This window comes from Squalius cephalus (genome assembly GCF_949319135.1).
Source record: "Squalius cephalus genome assembly, chromosome: 7".
Lineage (NCBI taxonomy): Eukaryota > Metazoa > Chordata > Actinopteri > Cypriniformes > Leuciscidae > Squalius > Squalius cephalus.
This window is the reverse complement of record NC_137128.1, coordinates 44952958-44974849: the sequence shown is the minus strand read 5'-3', so window position 1 is coordinate 44974849 and position 21892 is coordinate 44952958. Positions and strand designations below refer to the sequence as shown.

The 21892-nt window shown below is 35.8% G+C and overlaps 1 protein-coding gene across 1 annotated transcript in view; it reads right to left on the bottom strand.

Annotated features, from left to right (window-relative positions):
• atcayb (ATCAY kinesin light chain interacting caytaxin b) overlaps positions 1-21892 on the bottom strand; it is a 146206-nt gene that overhangs the window by 18361 nt on the left and 105953 nt on the right. The window contains exons 2-4 of the mRNA XM_079876898.1: positions 16231-16286; positions 11236-11963; positions 9655-9749 (exon numbers count right to left, since the gene is read on the bottom strand). Coding sequence (XP_079733024.1) covers positions 9655-9731 — 77 coding nt within the window. The 5' untranslated portion in view covers positions 9732-9749; positions 11236-11963; positions 16231-16286. The remainder of the gene's footprint in view (positions 1-9654; positions 9750-11235; positions 11964-16230; positions 16287-21892) is intronic.

Below are 21892 nucleotides of genomic sequence, written 5' to 3'. Positions count from 1 at the left end.
TTGCTGGGTGTTCGATTTTTTAGAGTCACTTATTTGCTTTAAAAAGTCTTTTAAAATGTCAATGACGTCATACACATCGTACGACCAGAGATACTGCTTTACGGCAATCCTTCAGTCACTTTGGTGCTTTTCTCTCGAGGCATCGACAACACAGCTGACACAGGCAAACACACGTGCTAGAAGAGTTTTTGTTGTTTCAAAAGACCACGCCAAAAATACACACACACACACACGATGCCATCAAGCGGTATCTCTGGTCGTAATCAGTCCTTTACTGACCAATCAGCGTTCATTAGCAGAATGCTAGCGTGTTATGGGCAACAACAACTCAACCTGTAAGAAATCGAAAGGACATAAGTACTCGTTCATTCAACTTTCGACCTATAACCCATGTTGAACTTGCAAAACCTACAATCAAATCTGAGATTTCTCAACGGCAATCGGGTGAAAAAGACAAATTTAGCCGTCTAGCCCCATAGACTCCCATTCATTCTGCACTCATGGGCGATCGCCCCCAGTGGAACTCTGGTGGAACTACAACCACAATTCGGTACAATAGGACACTTTGAACAACTCAGAACGTCAGTGGAAAAAGCCATATCATAACATCGTAATATACATCATACACCTGCTATATTGCTAAATCTACACGATTTTTCATATCAACAGAAAAATATACCGGGGGTGACCTCCCATCCCGCTTTGCCTTGTCCCGCACGTCGCATATTGAGAATATGTCCCGCATTTTCATCAGTCTATTGGTTTTTAATTATCATATTAAGAAAACATGCATGTGTTTTTTTTGCCTTTTTACGAAAGCATTTTATTTATTCTTTTTTTGCGGAGTAGATTTTCACCTATATTTAACAGCGCTTTGAAGTACAAATACAACATCCGTTTTTTTTAAATCCTATCCAATGGTTGATAAGAAAGGAGTAAACACGGTCACTAGTTGGTTGTGACGGCTGTCAATCAAAATGTAGAGCGGTGATTCGTTCCATGTGTTCCCTGTCAGAAAACAAACGGATAATTAAAAATGATCGGTCAATTAAAATTTTAATTGAACAGAATTTATCAACTTGCTGCCTGATGTGGTTGTTTTAATTCGCATCCTTTCTAAAAAAATTATGAACGTTTTTGGTTTAATAATTATATTCCTAATATAGCCTATAAGACTAATGATCTAATTTCATGTTGTTTTATATTTTATTTGTTAATTGTTTATTTTGTTGGGTTTTAGTTGGACTTGGTCAGAACTGTTTCAAAAATAGTGATCTGCATGATTCCTGCTGCCTTTGGGCTCAGTGATGTTGTGTTGAATTTAAATGACATAAAAATAAAGACATTTGTGATGTAATGTGTTTTCTGGAAGGGATTAAAGAAAAAATAACTTTTATAAGCTGAAAGGCAGAATACAAATGTTTTTATTAAAGGGATACTTCACCTCTGCAGATGAATGTGTATTTAAAATAGGTCATTTAAGTAGAAGAAATGTGAAGAAATTTTTGAATTTGGAGCTTTCTAGACTGAGAAAAGCCAGAAAATGTATTTTTGGCTTATGTGGATGAAAGACAACAACTCCCAGAATGCACTTGCTTCGCTGCCTTAGGAGGCCACGCCTACCGGTAAGAGTGCGCAGTTGAAAACAACAAGGCTTAGCCTACGTGATGAGTTTGCCAGGGATCTCTAGAGATCGCCCAAAATGTCCGGGATTCGGCTTTTGCGTTCTACAGTTGCCATTCATCATGTTTACCGTGGCGAGCAGGACGAGGCTGACGGCCGCGGGAGAACGGCGCGAGACCGGTGGCGTCATTACTGTGACGCGCCGGGTCTCGCATCTCTCACGGAGGAGCGGGAATTTTCTTAGCAATGTTAAAACGCACATCAACCGATCACTTGTTTAGCGTTCATGTAAACACTACATTCAGATTCACCAATCGGAATGAATTCAGTTAGATTGAAACAAAAGGTGTGCATGTAAACAATGAATGGCGACTGCAGAACGCAAAAGCTGAATCCCGGACATTTTGAACGATCTCGCCCGCCGGACAAGTCCGGGAAAAGGAGGATGGTTTTCCCTACTTACTCAGCTTTCTCCTACTATTCAGCTTTCTCCACAGAACAAGAGCCTGCAAGCTTAGCTTCCAAAGAAAGACGGCTGACACTGTGTACATTCTGTGAGTGAGATCCCACCCTATATGGGCGGGCTGAAAACATGCGGAACAACGCCATCTACTGGCTGTAGTCTTTAGCCTCTGGCCAGAAAATCCTCCGATGACGCAAAATGACGATTTTTGCGTCATCGGAGGATTTTTTCCAGACAAAAAATACATAAATCTCTCCTCTCAGGGGGATATGAGGGTGGAAAGTACGGTAATTCGAAAATACTACAGGTTTTCTACTAATACAAAGCTTAATGCTAAATCCTGAAGTAACCCTTTAAGTTAGATAGACATTATATAACAGTTTCAGGTTATGTTGGTAACATTGTCCCACACAAAATTATAATCGTCCCACATTTGGTTTGTTTGATGGTGGTCACCCTAAATAACATGGCTTCTCTAGAGACTAGTTCACGGTTAATGATATGCTAAAGACTGACAGCACGGTATGATCTGATTGGTTACAAGGTAGTTTGTGACGTCAGAAACACCAGCGATTTCAAAGCGTGTTTTTGAGACTGTCTTTGGTTCACTGCAGTTTTAAGGAGGAAATACTCAGCAATGCTGTCGACTTATGAATTTACACATGGTTTGTCTTAAAGCACATTAAAAACACCACATAGACACATAAACAACATTAAACGCTCAGGGGGACTTTAAAGTTGATTTCAGCTCACACAAAGGTCACTTTTAAACCGCACACAAATATAATGCAGAATGCACATCTGTGTCAAGCCTTGAACAATAGCGGTTTCTAAACATGTGTTTCATCAGTAAAGGCAACATTTATCCAGTCACTCCTGGACGTGTTTGTGCATCCCGGATGATAGTCTAGCTGACAAACTACATCCAACACCAGCTCTCTGAGAAAAGCCACACAGTGTGTAATTACCCAGCAGTCAGTGCAGTGTCAGGAGACGTGCGGTTTAATAAAAGAGTGCAGCCGAAGAAATAATGAGGTATTGTAGTTCTAGACTAAATCTGAGCTTGCATTTACTCAACTCGCTTGCACAAAAACAGATTCAGTATTCCTCAAAATGGATAAAAACAGTGAAATTAGGCAAACCTGCAAAAGTTAAATTATACAAATGGACTTTATGAATTTACTCTCACTTTATTAACCAATGTCTTTGCTGCTGAGCTTCGATGATACAACTCAATCACACAAATAAGCAAAAATTACTTTTTTGTTTGTTGTGTGGTTGGAACAATCTCGACCTGTGGTTAGAAGAAGAGTTTCTTGTTTGCATGACATGTGGACTCAATAAATCCTTATCTTGAGCAAAATAAGCAATCTGACATTCAGTGCAACCTGTATCTTTTATTTAGAATACATACAAATGTCATTTACGTCTTTTAGTTTTTGAAGAGATTTAAAGTGTAGTTTTTGAAGAGTGCGCACGTGCGAACGAGCTCTAGTGCGTAAGAACGAGTCTATGATTGAATCTGGAAATAAAGCAAAATAACTGAGAATAAATGAGAAATAGTCCTCAGATGTCATGTCTGTAATTTATAGCAAAACATCTAGCGTTAATTCAATCTCAAACAGATTTATTAAAAGAAGTTATTACTCCACCACCGGCGTAACGTCATTAACTAACGTGGTTGAACGACCAATTTACGACAGTACGGTTTCGGGAAACAGTCGTTACTAGCTAGTTGGTATCTTCAACATCGTACAATGGTAGTGAAGCGGCGAGTTACGGCGTAGTAATGTACTTTTTTTAGGGACTAGGGAGTAACGTGATACTTTAACACATTACTTATAAAAGTAACTTTCCCTGACACTGATTATCACAAAGTAAGTTTTAAAGTGTGACACTAATAAAAAGTACTAATCTTTGCACATGCTCCATATCCACCTTATTCGTGACGAATTTAATTTACGATATATATTCCACTGGAACGCACGAAGAAATCTCTCGTTATTCTCCTCAAATCCTCACGTCTCTTTCCAGGTTTGTTTTCACAGGTAAATGCAATTTTTTATCAGTCAAAATGATGGAAAAATCACTATGAAAAATATCACTTTGAAATAGTATCACGTAATGCTGAAGTAAATTAACATTTTTGATTAAGTCAACATAAGTTACATAATACAGATATATATATTACTACAGTGATATTTAACCAAAGAATCGCACTTTTGGGGTTATTTGGTCTGTTGAAAGTACCTTGTTGATGCTTTTACACTTTTAAATTTAATTTTAATGTTCGATGGTTGAAGGGTGAGTAGATTAATGTCATCTCACTGTGACACTTTAACGTATTGCGTTCATAGAGCGATTTCACTGATTGTTTACAGGTTAACGGAAGTTACACCCATAATTCGCGTAAAGCGTCATAGGGCGTAGGAATAAGGTGGATAGGATATTATTGTTTAAAAATGCCTTAACCCTCGTGTTATGTTGGAATTCTGTGCACTCCCCCTTATGGTCCGGGTCAAATTGACCCGCATTGGATTCAATACAATTCCTCAAAAATCACACTATGAAAAACAACAAAGATTCAGGTTCAAACTGTAAACTTTTAATATCAACATTTGTCAAATATTCCAAAAAATATATATCTGAAGATATGATTTAATGAAAATGTTTTTTAACCATTTTTTAAAACTATTTAACATTTGAATATACGTTATATTTATATATATTTGCATATACATTTTTTTAACTTTTTTTTTTTTTTTTGCTTAGAACATCATAACTGAACAATTAATCAATTAATCTGAGCTAATTTTTCCTGCTGTCTATGTCGAAGTCTCAATATATTTCAGATATCTTGAATATATAAATGAGAGCTTATTTTACTATCTGTGTCTGTCAAAAATTTTCATTTGTAATTTGTAATTAATTCTGAACACCATGATTTAGCTTTTTCAAGTGTGTTTGGTTTGGGTTAGAGCACTTTTAGATACACTTACACTTTAGAAGTGGAGTTGATGCCCTGACATACATAAAATAAATGTTTTTATTTTGCGTCTGTACAGTTGCTTTTGAATAGCTGCCTATGATGGTCAAATTGACCTGCGAACATCACAAACGTAATAGTAATTTTGTTTGTATATGTAAAAAAAAAAACACCAGCATGTTGAAACTTTGCATGCATGTTCATGATGATAAATGTGAAAAAGTCACAAAATATCAAGAAAAAAAAAAAAAGGTTTAATATCATTTCAGGTAGCTTGAAAAAATAGCTTCATAAGGTAGTAAAAAAATAAAATAACAAAATATAACCAAGAAATGTTATTATTTTGGGTCCGTACAGTTGCCTTAGAGCGTTAAAATATGCGGGTCAAATTGACCCGCGAACATCACGAAAGGAACAGTAATTTTGTTTGTATATGTCAAAAAACACCAGCATGTTGAAACTTTGCATGCATGTTCATGATGATAAATGAGAAAAAGTCACAAAATATCAAGAAAAAAAACATAGGTTAACCAGTATTTCCAACAACTAGAAAATCTAAACGGGTCAAATTGACCCGCAACATAACACAAGGGTTAATATACCTAAATATGGTACATGAATATGGTAATCTTTCAGTACACTGAAAGCATTTGTTATTTTAAGTATTTTAACTGATCTGAGCCTTAAAGTAACCTTTTTTTTTACAGAGGTGTAAAGAGTACCTGAAAACCTTCCCTTACAGCAAAAATGACTCCATTACAAATTACAAGTCACCAATTCCAATACGACTTGAGGAAAGGTTTTAGGTCTATTTAATCCGAAAATTGAGAGTAAAAGCTTGTAATGTAAAATTATCAATAAAAGCTACAACATAATAAGGTTCTTCAGAAAAAAAAGTTATTTGCAGTACATTATCTTTTAATAACATCCTCAAAATGTTTTATAAGATAATGTGCACACTCACACAATCAATTATTCACCACCCTCAGTCTTTTACTACCCTCGTTGTCATGGCAACACTGATGACCTCATATTTGCCCATAAATGGTAATGCATTATGATGTAAGGGGGCGTGTCTGTGCTCTTTATGTCATCATGCACTGTATAATGACCCACATACACACTTGAACACCTGAATTATTATCATGCCATAATTCACCTTCATTTCTCCTTGAAGTGCAGCAAGATAACATGCCCTCAGCTCCACATACATTATTGATCAGAAATCAAAGACGTCTGCATTGGGTGAATATAAGTGATGCATAACAAGCCCCACGGGAGCCATACACGTACATAGGTTTACATTATATTAGCAACTTCTGACTGCTCTAATAATATATGCCTCTAATAGGGCATGTAGTAAAAATCATTATAAATATGATCAATATTTAGATCAATAGCAGTACCGTTATTATACCGCAAATATTGAATTAGAAGAGAATACATAAAGAAAGGGCTTGTTCAAATTCGCTTACAAATCGAACTAGTCACTGGATGTGTTCAGAATGCTAGAAGATTGTATAGCATAGCCTATACATGACACTATAAACATATTTTTTCAACATTTTTTGGAGTATGTTTGGAGTATGCTTCAGGAAAAAAAAAAAAAAAAGTCTTTCTACTTCAAAATTTCACGTTTCATTCATTGTGTTGCTGCAATCCATTAACTTAAGCTCTTATTTATGTCAAAATCTATGCAAAAAAGCTGTAATTTCAACCTCACAAGGTGTAAAGAGTACCTGAAAACCACACTTGAGCACAGACACTTTACAGCGAAAATGACTCCGTTACAAGTTACAAGTCACCAATTTCAATACGACTTGAGTAAAAGTCTTAGGGCCCTATTTTAACGATCTGAAACGCAAGTATCAAACGCGAAACGCAAGTAACTTTGTGGGCGGGTCTCGGGCGCTGTTGCTATTATACCGGCGGGATAAATGACTCTTGCGCCCGACGCAAATCTAAAGTGGGTTGGTCTGAAGTAGCTTCATTATTCATAGGTGTGGTTTGGGCGTAACGTGAAATAAACCAATCAGAGCGTCATCTCACATTCCCTTTAAGAGCAGGCGCGCTTGTTCCATGGCGGATTGCTATTATAACGGCAGATTTGCCAGGCGCACGCCAGGAGCGGTTCACAGCCGAGGAGACCGACGTTCTCGTCAGGGCCGTAAAACACAGAGAAGTGACATTGGGGATGGAGAAACCCACCCAAATTAGCTTCGGTTAAACAGGCGTATAATAATTTGGGTAAATGTGTAAGCTAGATTTATGCCTATTTTTTCACATCTTCATGGACACCACAATGATTTCCCTCATGTGGAATATTTTTCCTTGTAATTATGTATGGTTTGCAAAAATGAAAACTGCTGCGTCTGTGTGTAGATGAGAGAAGCAAACTCTATGCGCACTGTGCACACGCTACATTATGGCCAAGCATGTGCCCTTAAAATAGCAAATGTGCAACGCGCCACTGACTTTAGACTCGGTTTCTCCTGGTCAGTGGTGGAATTGTTTTCTGAAACTGCAAAATAGCACCAGGGAACGTTTGCGCCGGAACACGCCTCCTCTTTTCTCTGAACCGCCCCCGGAGTGCAAGTTCATTCCCTAATTTACCAGCGTGCGTCTGTGGAGGGGAAAAGTCCGCTGTGCTTCGTGTGCAAAATAGGAATAATACATGCGTCAGTGTACAAAGTCAATTGCGCCGGGTGCAAGATAGGGCCCTCAGAGTATTTATCTATTTTTTTAACAGTACTTAAGTATTTTACTCATACTGAACGTAGGCTCAAAGATGCATGAGATACATGCCAGTGAAAATAAGAAACAGTTGATTTGTGAGGAGAGCGATCACGTTTATTTTCTAAAATAAAAATAAAACTGAACACCTCGATATTACAATAAATCAAGGTCGACACAACAGCCTCTTAAACATCTCCAAACACTCAAGTCTCAGTTAAGCTCAAGTTCTCAAAAAGGACATATGTAAACCAATATCCTTCAAAAAAAGTCTCTTCAATATAAGGGATAAATAAAATAATGTTAAAGGGATATTTCACCGCTGGAAAGATGAATGTGTATTTAAATTGGGTCATTTATGTAGTAGAAATGTGAAATTATTTTAGAAGTTGGTGCCTTCTAGACTGAGAAAAGCCAGAAAATGTATTTTTGGCTCATGTGGATGAAAGACAACATTTCCCAGAATGCACTTGCTTCGCTGCCCTACGAGGACACGCCCAAGCCACGCCTACCGGTTACAGAGGGCAGTATCGGGAGAAATGATACAGCTAGGCTACTATTCGACTGGAAACTGAAGAGACGGTGTTTTATCGTGAGATCCCCCTATGGGCGGGTTGAACACATGCGGGACGAGCTCCTCCTACTGGCTGGAGTCTCTCGCCTCTGGACAAAAGATCCTCTGATGACGATAAATGATGATTTTTGCGTCATCTGAGGTTTTTTTCCAGACACACAATCCAGAGATCTCTCATCTCAGAGGGACATGAGGGAGGGAAGCACGGCCACTCCAAAATACTACCGGGTTTCTACTGATACAAAGCTGAATGCTAATCGGTGAAGTATCCCTTTAAGTAAAATGAAATAGTCAAAGCCTACTTGCACTGGACGTGCTGGTTTCAGCCTCATCTCATATGAAACACCTACGATTGAGAACCCGCTAATGCACTCGCATTCGTGTAAAGCAGCCTTTTTGACAAGTTTGGGTGAGTAAGGGTAAAACGCACAAGTTATAGTACCTTCAATAAACTGGTGCAGAAAAAGATAAGTGCCATGCTAAATGCAACGAGTAATTGCATTACTCTTCACTGTGACCCTGGACCACAAAACCAGTCACATGGTTACATTTGTTGAAATTGAGATTTATACATCACATGAACGCTGAATAAATAAGCTGTCCATTGATGTGTGGTTTGTTAGGATAAGACAATATTTGGTCGAGATACAACTATTGAAAATCTGGAATCTGAGGATGCAAAAAAAATCGAAACATTGAGAAAATCTCCTTTAAAGTTGTGCATGTATGTTCACGATTGTGCTGCATTCACACACAAAAATACATGTTTTGTATATTTAAAGCAGGAAATATAAAAAATTATCTTAATGGAACATGATCTTTACTTAATATCCTAATGATTTTTGGCATAAAAGAAAAATCGATAATTTTGACCCATACAATGTATTGTTAGCTATTGCCACAAATATACCCGTGCGACTCGTGACTGGTTTTGTGATACAGGGTCATGTGTTTTGAAGTAAAGAGTACATATTCTTGTTCAAAAATGTACTCAAGTAGAGAGTTAAAGTTGCTAAATTCTTTGATACTCAGTAAAACTACAAAGTAGCCAAAAAGATACAAGTAAACAGTAACTAATTACATTTACTCAAATACTTTATATGTTGCATGTCAAACCACATTGCATTGTGGGATACAGTGTCTCATGCAGTGTGCTCATTTACTAAATGTTCAAGGTCATTGGGGTATTCTCTGCATACAGAAGACTGATATACTGTGCACAGGTCTGCATACTGCAGATGTATTATGAGTATTATGAGCAACTGAAGGTCTTACCGTGGGAAATCATCGTCCTGCCACTCATCTTTTACCTCCATGTTCTCCATGCGTAAAGTGGCTTCAGTGGTTCCCATCCTCTGCTCCTGATCACACTGATCAACACAATCAATTACAGAAGATTAACATATTTAGAAGTGGCTATATAGACAAAAATACATATTTGAGTAATTATTTCTCATTGACAACAATGTTAAATAAGCAAATGGCATAAGTCATTCCCCTCAATAAGACACATGATTTGAGGAATGAATGTGGGATGAGTTACATGCCGAAGCTTTGTCAGAGTTATTATAGCACTAAAACAGAAGGACAGATAGACATAAGGATAGATAGATAGATAGATAGATAGATAGATAGATAGATAGATAGATAGATAGATAGATGGATAGATAGACAGAAGGATAGATAGACAAGGATAGATAGATAGATAGATAGATAGATAGATAGATAGACATAAGGATAGATAGATAGATAGATAGATAGATAGATAGATAGATAGACAGAAGGATAGATAGACAAGGATAGATAGATAGATAGACAGAAGGATAGATAGACAAGGATAGATAGATAAATAGATAGACAGAATGATAGATAGACAAGGATAGATAGATGGATAGATAGATAGATAGATAGATAGATAGACAGAAGGATAGATAGACAAGGATAGATAGATAGATAGATAGACAGAATGATAGATAGACAAGGATAGATAGATGGATAGATAGATAGATAGACAGAAGGATAGATAGACAAGGATAGATAGATAGATAGACAGAATGATAGATAGACAAGGATAGATAGATGGATAGATAGATAGATAGACAGAAGGATAGATAGACAAGGATAGATAGATAGATAGACAGAATGATAGATAGACAAGGATAGATAGATGGATAGATAGATAGACATAAGGATAGATAGATAGATAGATAGATAAATAGACAGAAGGATAGATAGACAAGGATAGATAGATAGATAGATAGATAGATAGATGGATAGATAGACAGAAGGATAGATAGACAAGGATAGATAGATAGATAGATAGATAGATAGATAGATAGATAGATAGACAGAAGGATAGATAGATGGATAGATAGATAGACATAAGGATAGATAGATAGATAGATAGATAGATAGACAGACAGAAGGATAGATAGACAAGGATAGATAGATGATAGATAGATAGACAGAAGGATAGATAGACAAGGATAGATAGATGGATGGATAGATAGATAGACATAAGGATAGATAGATAGATAGATAGATAGATAGACATAAGGATAGATAGATAGATAGATAGATAGACATAAGGATAGATAGATAGATAGATAGACATAAGGATAGATAGATAGATAGATAGATAGATAGATAGATAGATAGATAGATAGATAGATAGATAGATAGATAGATAGACATAAGGATGGATAGATCGTTCATCAAAATATAATAACTTGCTGCAGATGAGGTCACATATTTAACCCCTTCCTATCCACACCTGTCAGCATCCAATCAATCCTCATGGGGAAACAGTGTTTCTCACTGACTGCAGTTTAATCACAGATACTGTATAACACTTACAACAGAAGAGAGTTGCTCTCCGCAGTCTCTCCGTGTTCTCCTTCAGCTGTCGATCTCTCAGCACTTGATTAAACCCATAATGCTTGTTTTAGATGAGTGTGTTCAGATCTGACTCTGGGTGTGTGTGTGTGTGTAGGGGTGAAGCCGGTCACGCCTGTGGTTCTCCTCGGACAAAGAGGATTTCAGGACAATCCCAAAGACAAGCTCTCAGTCTCTCTGCATTCCCATCATTATGATCCAGAACTGATGACATATAGATTCCCGTTGCGCATCTGTCAGGTTTTCATCATTCATCCCTGAATCGCAGAAGGAATCCCACCACATAATCCCGGTCCAGATTACGTAATAACACCTGGAGTCTCCGCCCCTTTTTTCCCGTCTCGTTCCCTGGAAAAGCTTTTATTTCCCTCCGTTATGAACTGAAATCCTTGTTCCTTGTGCTTTTGCTCTATGTGGAACGAGCTGCAAAAATGATGGAGGTCTCCTCCTCACTGTTGCCTAGCAACCGCATCCCAGTCTCTCCATCCCTGCAGGACACAATCTCTCCTCTGTTCATTCCTCCCTCCTCTCGTTCCCTTCATTCTCTCTCACAGCTGCTCAGCGTCTGTGAACACAGGCTCATCCCTCTGTCTCCTGCGAGCGCTGTGATTGGTGGAGGCACATTTCCTGCTGCTCTCTGATTGGCTCAGGGTCTTGTGGATGATGTCATCTGTTTAGTACTCAGGAGGCTCACAGGCGAAGTGCATGTACGTGATTAGTACATGAAATATGACATTTGCAGTCTATATAGGCCAGGAAATTAGTCATGTCATGTTTCTTTACGTAACAGTTAATAAAAGGAAAATGTATAGGTTATGGAAAAATACATATAAAAATTGTATTTTAAAAACTGCATCAGTTATTCGAATTTTATTGGTAAATTTAATATCAATTATTTATAAATTGCAACTACTAAAATTAAATGGTTATTTTCCTCATATGTTATTGCATAAATTATAACATTCGACCCTCAAATCTTTTTGAATGTAGCATAAAAATAAAAATAATTATTATTAATAATATATAATTATTATGATTCATAATAACACAAATAATAATTGTTATTGATGATTATAATAATAATATAATTAAAAGAGCAAATATTAAAATAATAATTATAATTATTAACATTAAATTAATATAATAATTACTTACTAAAGATATTATACAAATATTAACTAAAAATAACACTGTTAATAATAATAATATTACAATATTTATTCAATATTATTATTAATAATAATTATTAGTACTAATGTTATAATAAAATGTATAATTATAATAACCACAATAACAATTATTAAAAGCATATAATATTTATAATATTATTAGTATATAATCATATATATAATATTATTATATATGAATATAATAATAGTATATAATAATATAATCATTATAATATTATTAATAAAAATAACAATATAAAAATTACTATAATAACAAAATTATTATTAGAATTTATATAATAATTATAATGTTCTGAATAAAATATAACATAAAAAATAAAAATGATTAATAATAATAATATAATTACAATATTTATCTAATATTATTATTAATAATTATTATTACTAATGTTATAGTAATAAAATGTATAATTATAACCACAATAACAATTATTAAAAGTATATAATATTAATATTATTTAGTATATAATCGTATATATAATATTATTATATATTAATATAATAATAGGATATAATAATATAATCATTATAATATTATTAATAAAAATAACAATTAATACAAAAATTACTATAATAACAAAATTATTATCATTAGAATTTATATAATAATTATAATGTTCTGAATATAATGTAATATAAAAAATAAAAATGATTAATAATAATAATAATAATAATAATATATTACAATAATAATAATTATTTATTATTTTTATTATTATGATTAATATTGAAGCTAAAATATTGCAGTGGTTTTGCACATCCATAAAAAAACAACAACAACAAAAACAACATCCACCCAGAATTGAAAAGTGCTTGAAGGGGTTTGACGAGCTCTTCTGTACGGACTCAGATGTATACAGCCATAAACATCACTAACTCTTGTTAAAATTGTCCTCATATGGTTTTGTCAATCCCTGAGACGACTTTATAATGGACGAGAGTGAGTTTAGAAAGACTGTCTGTCGGGGCTTTTCCTGAAAGCTCACATCATCCATTAATATCCACTCAATCCTTGCAGGACGGGCAGTCATGTGGAATCTGGAGCTTTCTCTCTGTGTTTCAGCCTCTCATCGCTCACACAATACATGCAGACATTCACAAAATCAAAATAATTCATCTCAATGTTAGATGTGTTTTAATTGCACACTACATACAGAAGAGCAGCTGTGAACACTAATGCCTAGAGGTGCAACGATCTCTCGATGCGATATTAATACGATATACTCCAAGACTTATGATAAAAGGTTAACTAAAAATGTACTGTTGATTAAAATGCTAAATTTGCTATTGCATTGTGTGTGTAAATGAATAGACTCGGACTTGATGCTGAAACCCAATGCAGGACAATAGAGACACCAGAATAAACATATTCATGATTCTGAAGATGAAAATACATATATACACTCACCTAAAGGATTATTAGGAACACCATACTAATACTGTGTTTGACCACCTTTCGCCTTCAGAACTGCCTTAATTCTACGTGGCATTGATTCAACAAGGGGCTGAAAGCATTCTTTAGAAATGTTGGCCCATATTGATAGGATAGCATCTTGCAGTTGATGGAGATTTGTGGGATGCACATCCAGGGCACGAAGCTCCCGTTCCACCACATCCCAAAGATGCTCTATTGGGTTGAGATCTGGTGACTGTGGGGTCATTTTAGTACAGTGAACTCATTGTCATGTTCAAGAAACCAATTTGAAATGATTCGAGCTTTGTGACATGGTGCATTATCCTGCTGGAAGTAGCCATCAGAGGATGCGTACATGGTGGTCATAAAGGGATGGACATGGTCAGAAACAATGCTCAGGTAGGCCGTGGCATTTAAACGATGCCCAATTGGCACTAAGGGGCCTAAAGTGTGCCAAGAAAACATCCCCCACACCATTACACCACCACCACCAGCCTGCACAGTGGTAACAAGGCATGATGGATCCATGTTCTCATTCTGTTTACGCCAAATTCTGACTCTACCATCTGAATGTCTCAACAGAAATCGAGACTCATCAGACCAGGCAACATTTTTCCAGTCTTCAACTTCCAATTTTGGTGAGCTCGTGCAAATTGTAGCCTCTTTTTCCTATTTGTAGTGGAGATGAGTGGTACCCGGTGGGGTCTTCTGCTGTTGTAGCCCATCCGCCTCAAGGTTGTGCGTGTTGTGGCTTCACAAATGCTTTGCTGCATACCTCGGTTGTAACGAGTGGTTATTTCAGTCAAAGTTGCTCTTCTATCAGCTTGAATCAGTCGGCCCATTCTCCTCTGACCTCTAGCATCAACAAGGCATTTTCGCCCACAGGACTGCCGCATATACTGGATGTTTTCCCTTTTCACACCATTCTTTGTAAACTTTAGAAATGGTTGTGCGTGAAAATCCCAGTAACTGAGCAGATTGTGAAATACTCAGACCGGCCCGTCTGGTACCAACAACCATGCCGCGCTGAAAATTGCTTAAATCACCTTTCTTTCCCATTCTGACATTCAGTTTGGAGTTCAGGAGATTGTCTTGACCAGGACCACACCCCTAAATGCATTGAAGCAACTGCCATGTGATTGGTTGATTAGATAATTGCATTAATGAGAAACTGAACAGGTGTTCCTAATAATCCTTTAGGTGAGTGTATAACTAGATAATTAGATATATTTAAAATAATGTAGGCCACTTTTTACTGGTAAAATATATTGCATTATACATTATATTCAACATTATATATGTGACCCTGAACCACAAAACCAGTCACATGGATCAATTTTTTTAAATTGAGATTTATACATCATCTGAACGCTGAATAAATAAGCTTCCCACTGATGTATGGTTTGTTAGGATAGGACAATATTTGGCCGAGATACAACTATTGAACATCTGGAATCTGAGGGTGCAAAAAAATCAAAACATTGAGAAAATCTCCTTTAAAGTTGTTCATTAATGTTCACGATTGTGCAGCATTCACTCACAAAAATACATGTTTTATATATTTACGGTAGGAAATTTACAAAATATCTTCATGGAACATGATCTTTACTTAATATCCTAATGATTTTTGGCATAAAAGAAAAGTCGATAATTTTGACCCATATAATGTATTGTTGGCAATTGCCACAGATATACCCGTGCGACATTTATGATCCAGGATCACATATAGTAGTTTAATGTACTGACACTTCAAACTATGAAAACTAGATTTTTTTCTCTCACAGTCATTTTTTATTTTGGGTGAACTATACACAATACATATTGTCACTATCCATGATATATTGTTACACCCCTACTAATGCCCTTATGACGCATAAAGTTATATTTTCTATTAAATATAAGTTAAATATTCTAAATTACTGTAAGATCAGATCGCTTCTGCCACATGTTGTTTTCTTCAGAATGATAAATATGATGTTCAGCTGTTGAGACTTTAAAGGGACGGTTCACCCAAAAAAATTAAAATTCGGTCATAATTTACTCACCCTTGTGTTTTTTCAAACCTTTATGAATTTCTTTCTTATTATGTTGATCACAAATGAAGATATTTTAAAGAATGTCAGTAAACAAACAGTTGATGGACCCCATTGACTTCCATAGTAGTTTTTTTCCCCATACTATGGTAGTCGCATACTGTTTGGTTACTGACTTTCTTCAAAATATCTTCTTTTTGGTTCAGCAGAAGAAAGAAACTCATACAGGTCAACAGCTGAACATCATTTCTCATTCTGAAAAAAATAAAAAAATAAAAATATGTAGCATTTTTGGGTGAGCTTTACTTCACTAACTCACCACCAGATGGAGCTGGAGTTTAACTCATCCTCCATGAGGCAGCAGAGCAGGAACAACTTGACAACTTGACAACAAAAAAGAAAATAATTCAGTTTTTCAACTTTATATGTGCGAGCACACTTTATATAGAGAATAATGAGGAAAGAAATGCCAAATTTCACTTTCCTCTAATCACTGTGAAATGAGGTTAAGTTAAAACACATAATTACATTGTAGAATGTGATTTAAAAAAACAGTAAAGAACTTTAATATTTAAATGTTTTAATGAGATACTGCATCTTTCATCTTTATTATTAATAAATATGAGAAAAAGAGTAAAGCTTCATCATCTCATTCATTTACTGTGCTAATGTACACTACAGGTCAAACGTTTGGTAAAAACACTGTAAAAACAGTCATACTGTGAAATATTGTTAAATGAACTGGTTTCTGTTGTAAATAATATGTGTTAAAATGTAATTTATTCCAGTGATCAAAGCTGAATTTCCAGCATCATTACTCCAGTCTTCAGTGTCACATGATCCTTCAGAAATCACTCTAATATGATGATTTGATGATCAAAAAACATTTCTGATTATTATCAACGTTGAAAACAGTTGTGTACAACTTATTATTACACAAAAAGTTGTGTAAAACCTATCATCATCAAACAGTTGTGTTTCATTTATTTGAAATATAATCTTTTGTAACATTATAAATGTCTTTACTGCCACTTTTAATCTATTTAATGCGTCCTTGCTGAATAAAAGTGCAGTGAAACACACATCGCGGAGCAGAGAGGACACTGACAACACACTGACTGACAGGACAGACCAGGTTACTTATGATATGAAACAAAGTCTCAACTTTCAAATTTGGTCATTTTTAAAAGAAATTTAAACAATAAATAGGCCTACCGTTTTGTGGCTCTTTAATGTGTCTGACAGATCGCTCAGTTAAAGCTGCTCGTGAACCGATCATCTCTTCCTTCTAGTTCATTTATAGCATCAAATAAACATGAATGAACATCAGAAGGAATGTTGTTTTAACCGCGGAAAGACGTCAATACACGTTTTTTTCAAGTCCAAATCCTCCAACGTTAATCTACTTATTCTGCCTTCACGTGCTATCGGAATTATGCTAAATTCGAGTTTCCTAGCCTAGGAAATTGGACATGAACGCCCTCCAGAGTCGTATTTTTTATTAGCCTACTGGGAAACTCGGAGATAATTTTGATACCAGTTTCCGAGTTGGGTGTGCCATAAACTTTCAAAAAAATGTTTTCTTTAACAGCTTTTTTCATTAAAGTAGTACATATTCACACACATATGAATAATCATTTGAAGTAGCCTATAATGTATGTTTTATACAGTGAAAACAGCCTGTTTTTGACCGAAATTCCAGAATAACTAGCAAGCTGACTGACTAGATAGCACGGTTTTATCAAAGAATGGGATGCTAAATATTTTGGCTTTAAAGGAGAACTCCGGTCAATTTTAACATTAAGCTCATTTTTTTGTACATTTGGAGTGCTGTCAATACAGAGAACAACGACAAAAATCGGTGTTGCCTACACCGTGTTATCCTCTTTTTAAAATTTGCACCCTGTTGACTTCAATGGGGCAAGTTTTAAACCTGCTTTTAGCCTCTTAACATCCTTGATGTGTCATTACAAGTGCACAGGTAATGTGAGTGATTCCTTCAGAGTGAACACGGTGAATCTGACTGCAGTAGATGTGAAAGATATGAATAAAAACAATGTTAATTCAGCCAGCGCACATACCTGTATTTTCTTCCTGTTTTCGGTCGAAGTCCACAGTAGTCGACTGTCGAGTTCACGCACGTGATAAGCAAGAATAAACCCGGTGTCCTTCGTGGTACCTGTTCTTTCGACAATAAAGCACTGATGAGCTTGTAAGTGGGAAGTAGGAAATTTCCAATAGCATGTGAAGGAAGCATAACTCTCCTGACTGCTTTGTCGGACAAAAATGGCGGATTCGGCGGATGGCGGATTATGATTGGTCAGATCGCCTGTCAGTCAAACTCCCTGCAAAGGGTCAATCGTTGAGAGCATGAAGAGTCCAACATTCCACACTTCGTTTTTTCAGTTAATTAAGCAAATCATCCGGGTATTTAAAGTGCACATATATTCTATTTGGAATTTTCAGTGTGAACAGACGACTCGCACTATTTATATACAAAACGGCATAGAATAGTGCATAAGTACACGAATTGGGACGCACCTTTGAATTATGTTTTACCAGGTGATTGTCATGTGATTACATACAGTAATAACTAATAATCATTTAAAGGTGCACTAGTCATTTTCATTGGCTGGAATGACAGTAGAAATACTCTTTGTCACTCATTATTCATTTATTCCTCAACAGAAAGAGGGTTTAAAGGCTCACTGAAGTGCCGTGAAACGCAGCATTATTTAATATGTTGACTAAATTTCCACTGAAACAGTAAGACAGGGCGGGGCATATCGAACAGCCCCTCCCCTTTTTTAAATAGCCAATAGCGTTTAGTTTATATCACAGCTCGGCCAGAGCTGTTGAGTTCAGTAAAGCCGCAGTTTCCTCCTAATCTCTAACCGTTTCTCCTTCTAATCTCCTTTATATCGCTTTAAAATACAGAATTATGTGCAGAATTCAAATGGGTCTGATACGTTTTCTGGTCTGCGGCGACTCGATCACATGATCTGCTCTGTGTGTCGTATCTCTGGACCGAAGCCGCGGCGGATCATGCGACACTAACGTGAAACCAGACTTCATTCACTCCAATGGAAAGCATATTTACACTGTCTGAATCGTTCCCTATCCCCTATATAGTGCACTTTCACCATGTAGAAAACAGTAAATGTGTGAAACTGACCGATTTCAGCCACAGCTTCAGCGTCTGTTTATAAAGCTTCAGATTCTAGAGAGCTTTTGATTGGACAGAAAATCTGATGAGCTGAAGTGCCGAGTGATGTCATCAAAATAATTGATTCATTGGCAAAAGTAAGAGACTAAGTTTTAAATGCTTACATCTTCTAAATGCAAATTTTGTCATTGTTTTGAAGCACAGTCGCTTATAAATAACAGTAATGCTAACATATTCATAGCAAAAGCCAAAAAACATAAAATTTGATTTCATAGGGACTTTAAGATAAAGTCTGCAGTGTCCTGCTGGTCATGTGATCTCAACATGGATCGACCTCATGAAAAATAAAACAGAACTTTTGTGCACTTTATTTTTTGCACCTTTAAAAAACTGCATGCCCACAAATCCGAAATCCTATACATAAATAAATGAACGGAGAAGGTTGTAGACATGCTGATTAGAAACAGCATATTGTTGTTGAGCTCAGGAGAGTCTAATTTAAGAACAGGCGAACAGACGGGGGTCTTAATCTGAAGATGTGAGATTAGAAGATCTCACCTAGACCTCAATGAAAAGCTGGCATTGGTTTAAACCTGGAAATAAACAAAGTTGTAGAATTTTGAAAGACACAGAAAAGTTATGGTGCAAAGCAGGGGCGTAGCCAGAATTTTATTTTTGGGGGGGCCCATCTTAAAATGAGGGGGCAACTAATAGGCCTATATATATATATATATATATATATATATATATATATATATATATATATATATATATATATAGCCTAGGCTATAACAGCCTAGGACATAGCTCGGCGATTATTATCTTTTACATGAAGTACGAGGGCGATTATAAAAAGTGTCAATGATGTCATCTTACTCAGCAAATAAGAGTTTGGTTCCAAAACGCGATAAACGTTAAACTTAAATATATATATATTAGTACCCGCAAAAATCTGTATTGTATCTGGTCGCGTTGAAAAGTCCATTTTTTATTTTACGTAAAATGCGAGGTCAGCGCATCATTCCACGCTTTGTAAACCGTAACGGCGGCGCTTTGAATACACCCGGCATCCTACACTGTTAACCCTTGCTGTAAAAAAAGGCCAAATTCTGACAATATCATACCATTTTCCATTAAAACAGTAATATACCGTAGAAAATAAAACTAGCCTACAGGAATATACTGTGAATTAACAATGCTCAAAGTCGACACTCAGAGGCTGTTTTCCCAATCACACCCTATACCCTCATTCACTATTCCCTACATTAGTTCACTAATATAGTCCACTTGAATGAAAAGAAGTGAGTGAATTGAGAAGCTGATGAACACTGATTAGCAGAATCACTGAACGACAGAGAATCAAGAACAGAAAAAAGAGAAACACAGAAACTACAACTGACTTCCAGCTACACTGAGTGTGAAACCAGTTTACAAACCAGTTTACGATTATTTCTTTCATACATGTACAAAAGTTCTTGTTGAGAATTAACAGAGATTGAGTTAATAATAAAGTTTGTTGTCACCATGATGGAGATCAGTATTTGCTTTAGTTGGTCTCTTGTCCCTTGACTTCTTACCATTCATCTCTCTCTGACTGCTGTAACAGTGAGTTTATAAAACGCATTTGTTATGGCAATAAAAAGTCAAGAGGAATATGATCAGTTGTTTTTGGCTTTTGTGATGATTTAACATTCATCCTGGACATGTCTGATTTTCAGAACTTTCCTGTATATATTCTTTGAATTTATGGGTATTTCATATTTATCTGTGAATCTACAACATGAAATCAATATCTCTGTAACCATGTTTTCTGAACAATATTGTAATCATATAGTGCATTAATACATGTTTAACTCCTGCTTGACTCAGACACACACAGACATCAACAATCAGCACATGAATCTCAACAATGGTGACAATCAAAAGTTTCATGTCGCAATGCATGCTGGGTTCCAGGATAATATAAAACTCCCAGCATGCACTGCTGCATGAATAATAAAAAAATATTGCCACCATTATTGAGATTCATGTGCTAAATTATGATATCTCTGTTTCTAAAAGTCAGCATAGCTTTTTTTTTTTGGTTTATGCATGATGTGTTAAAAAAATAAGTCATTGTAATTTATTGCTGTGGTTTCACAGTGGTGATAATGTAACACTTTTGATTGAGGATTAAACTCTGAATGAGTGATAACAATTTCCTTAGTGAATGAACAGGCTATATGATGATTTTATCACCATAATCAACATAACCACAATCATTCATAAACTGTGTGTGTGCACAAGTGCGTCTTGCAAAAACACAGCTCAAGCAGCAAACGAAAAACTAACGCTTTAGCATCAGCATCCCAACTAAAGCAAACACTGATCTCTATCATGGTAACTTCAATAACCAAACATTTTCAATTAAACATCTCAACAACAACTTCTGTAGATGTATGACAGAAATAAAGTCATACTGGTTCATAATAAGTGTAATAATGTGTAATGTCTGGAAGTCAGTTGTAGTTCTTGTGTTTCTCTATTTTATGTTCTAACAGCAGGTGTTCATCACTAATGCTCAACAATCACTTACATATTCTCTTAATTATCTCTCACTGTAACACTGCGTCAATGTTACTTTTTACTCTTTGTAGTGTGGATTTCCCTGTGGGGTTGAAAGGGTTAACAGTGTAAGATAAAAAGTCACACCCACAAAATGTATTTTAACAGTAATAAACTGTAAGTTATAAAACAGGTATATACTGGCAACACTGTTGCCAGTAGTTTACTGTAAAATCTTGTTTTTTGGGTCACCGTTGTGCAGAAGAGTAGA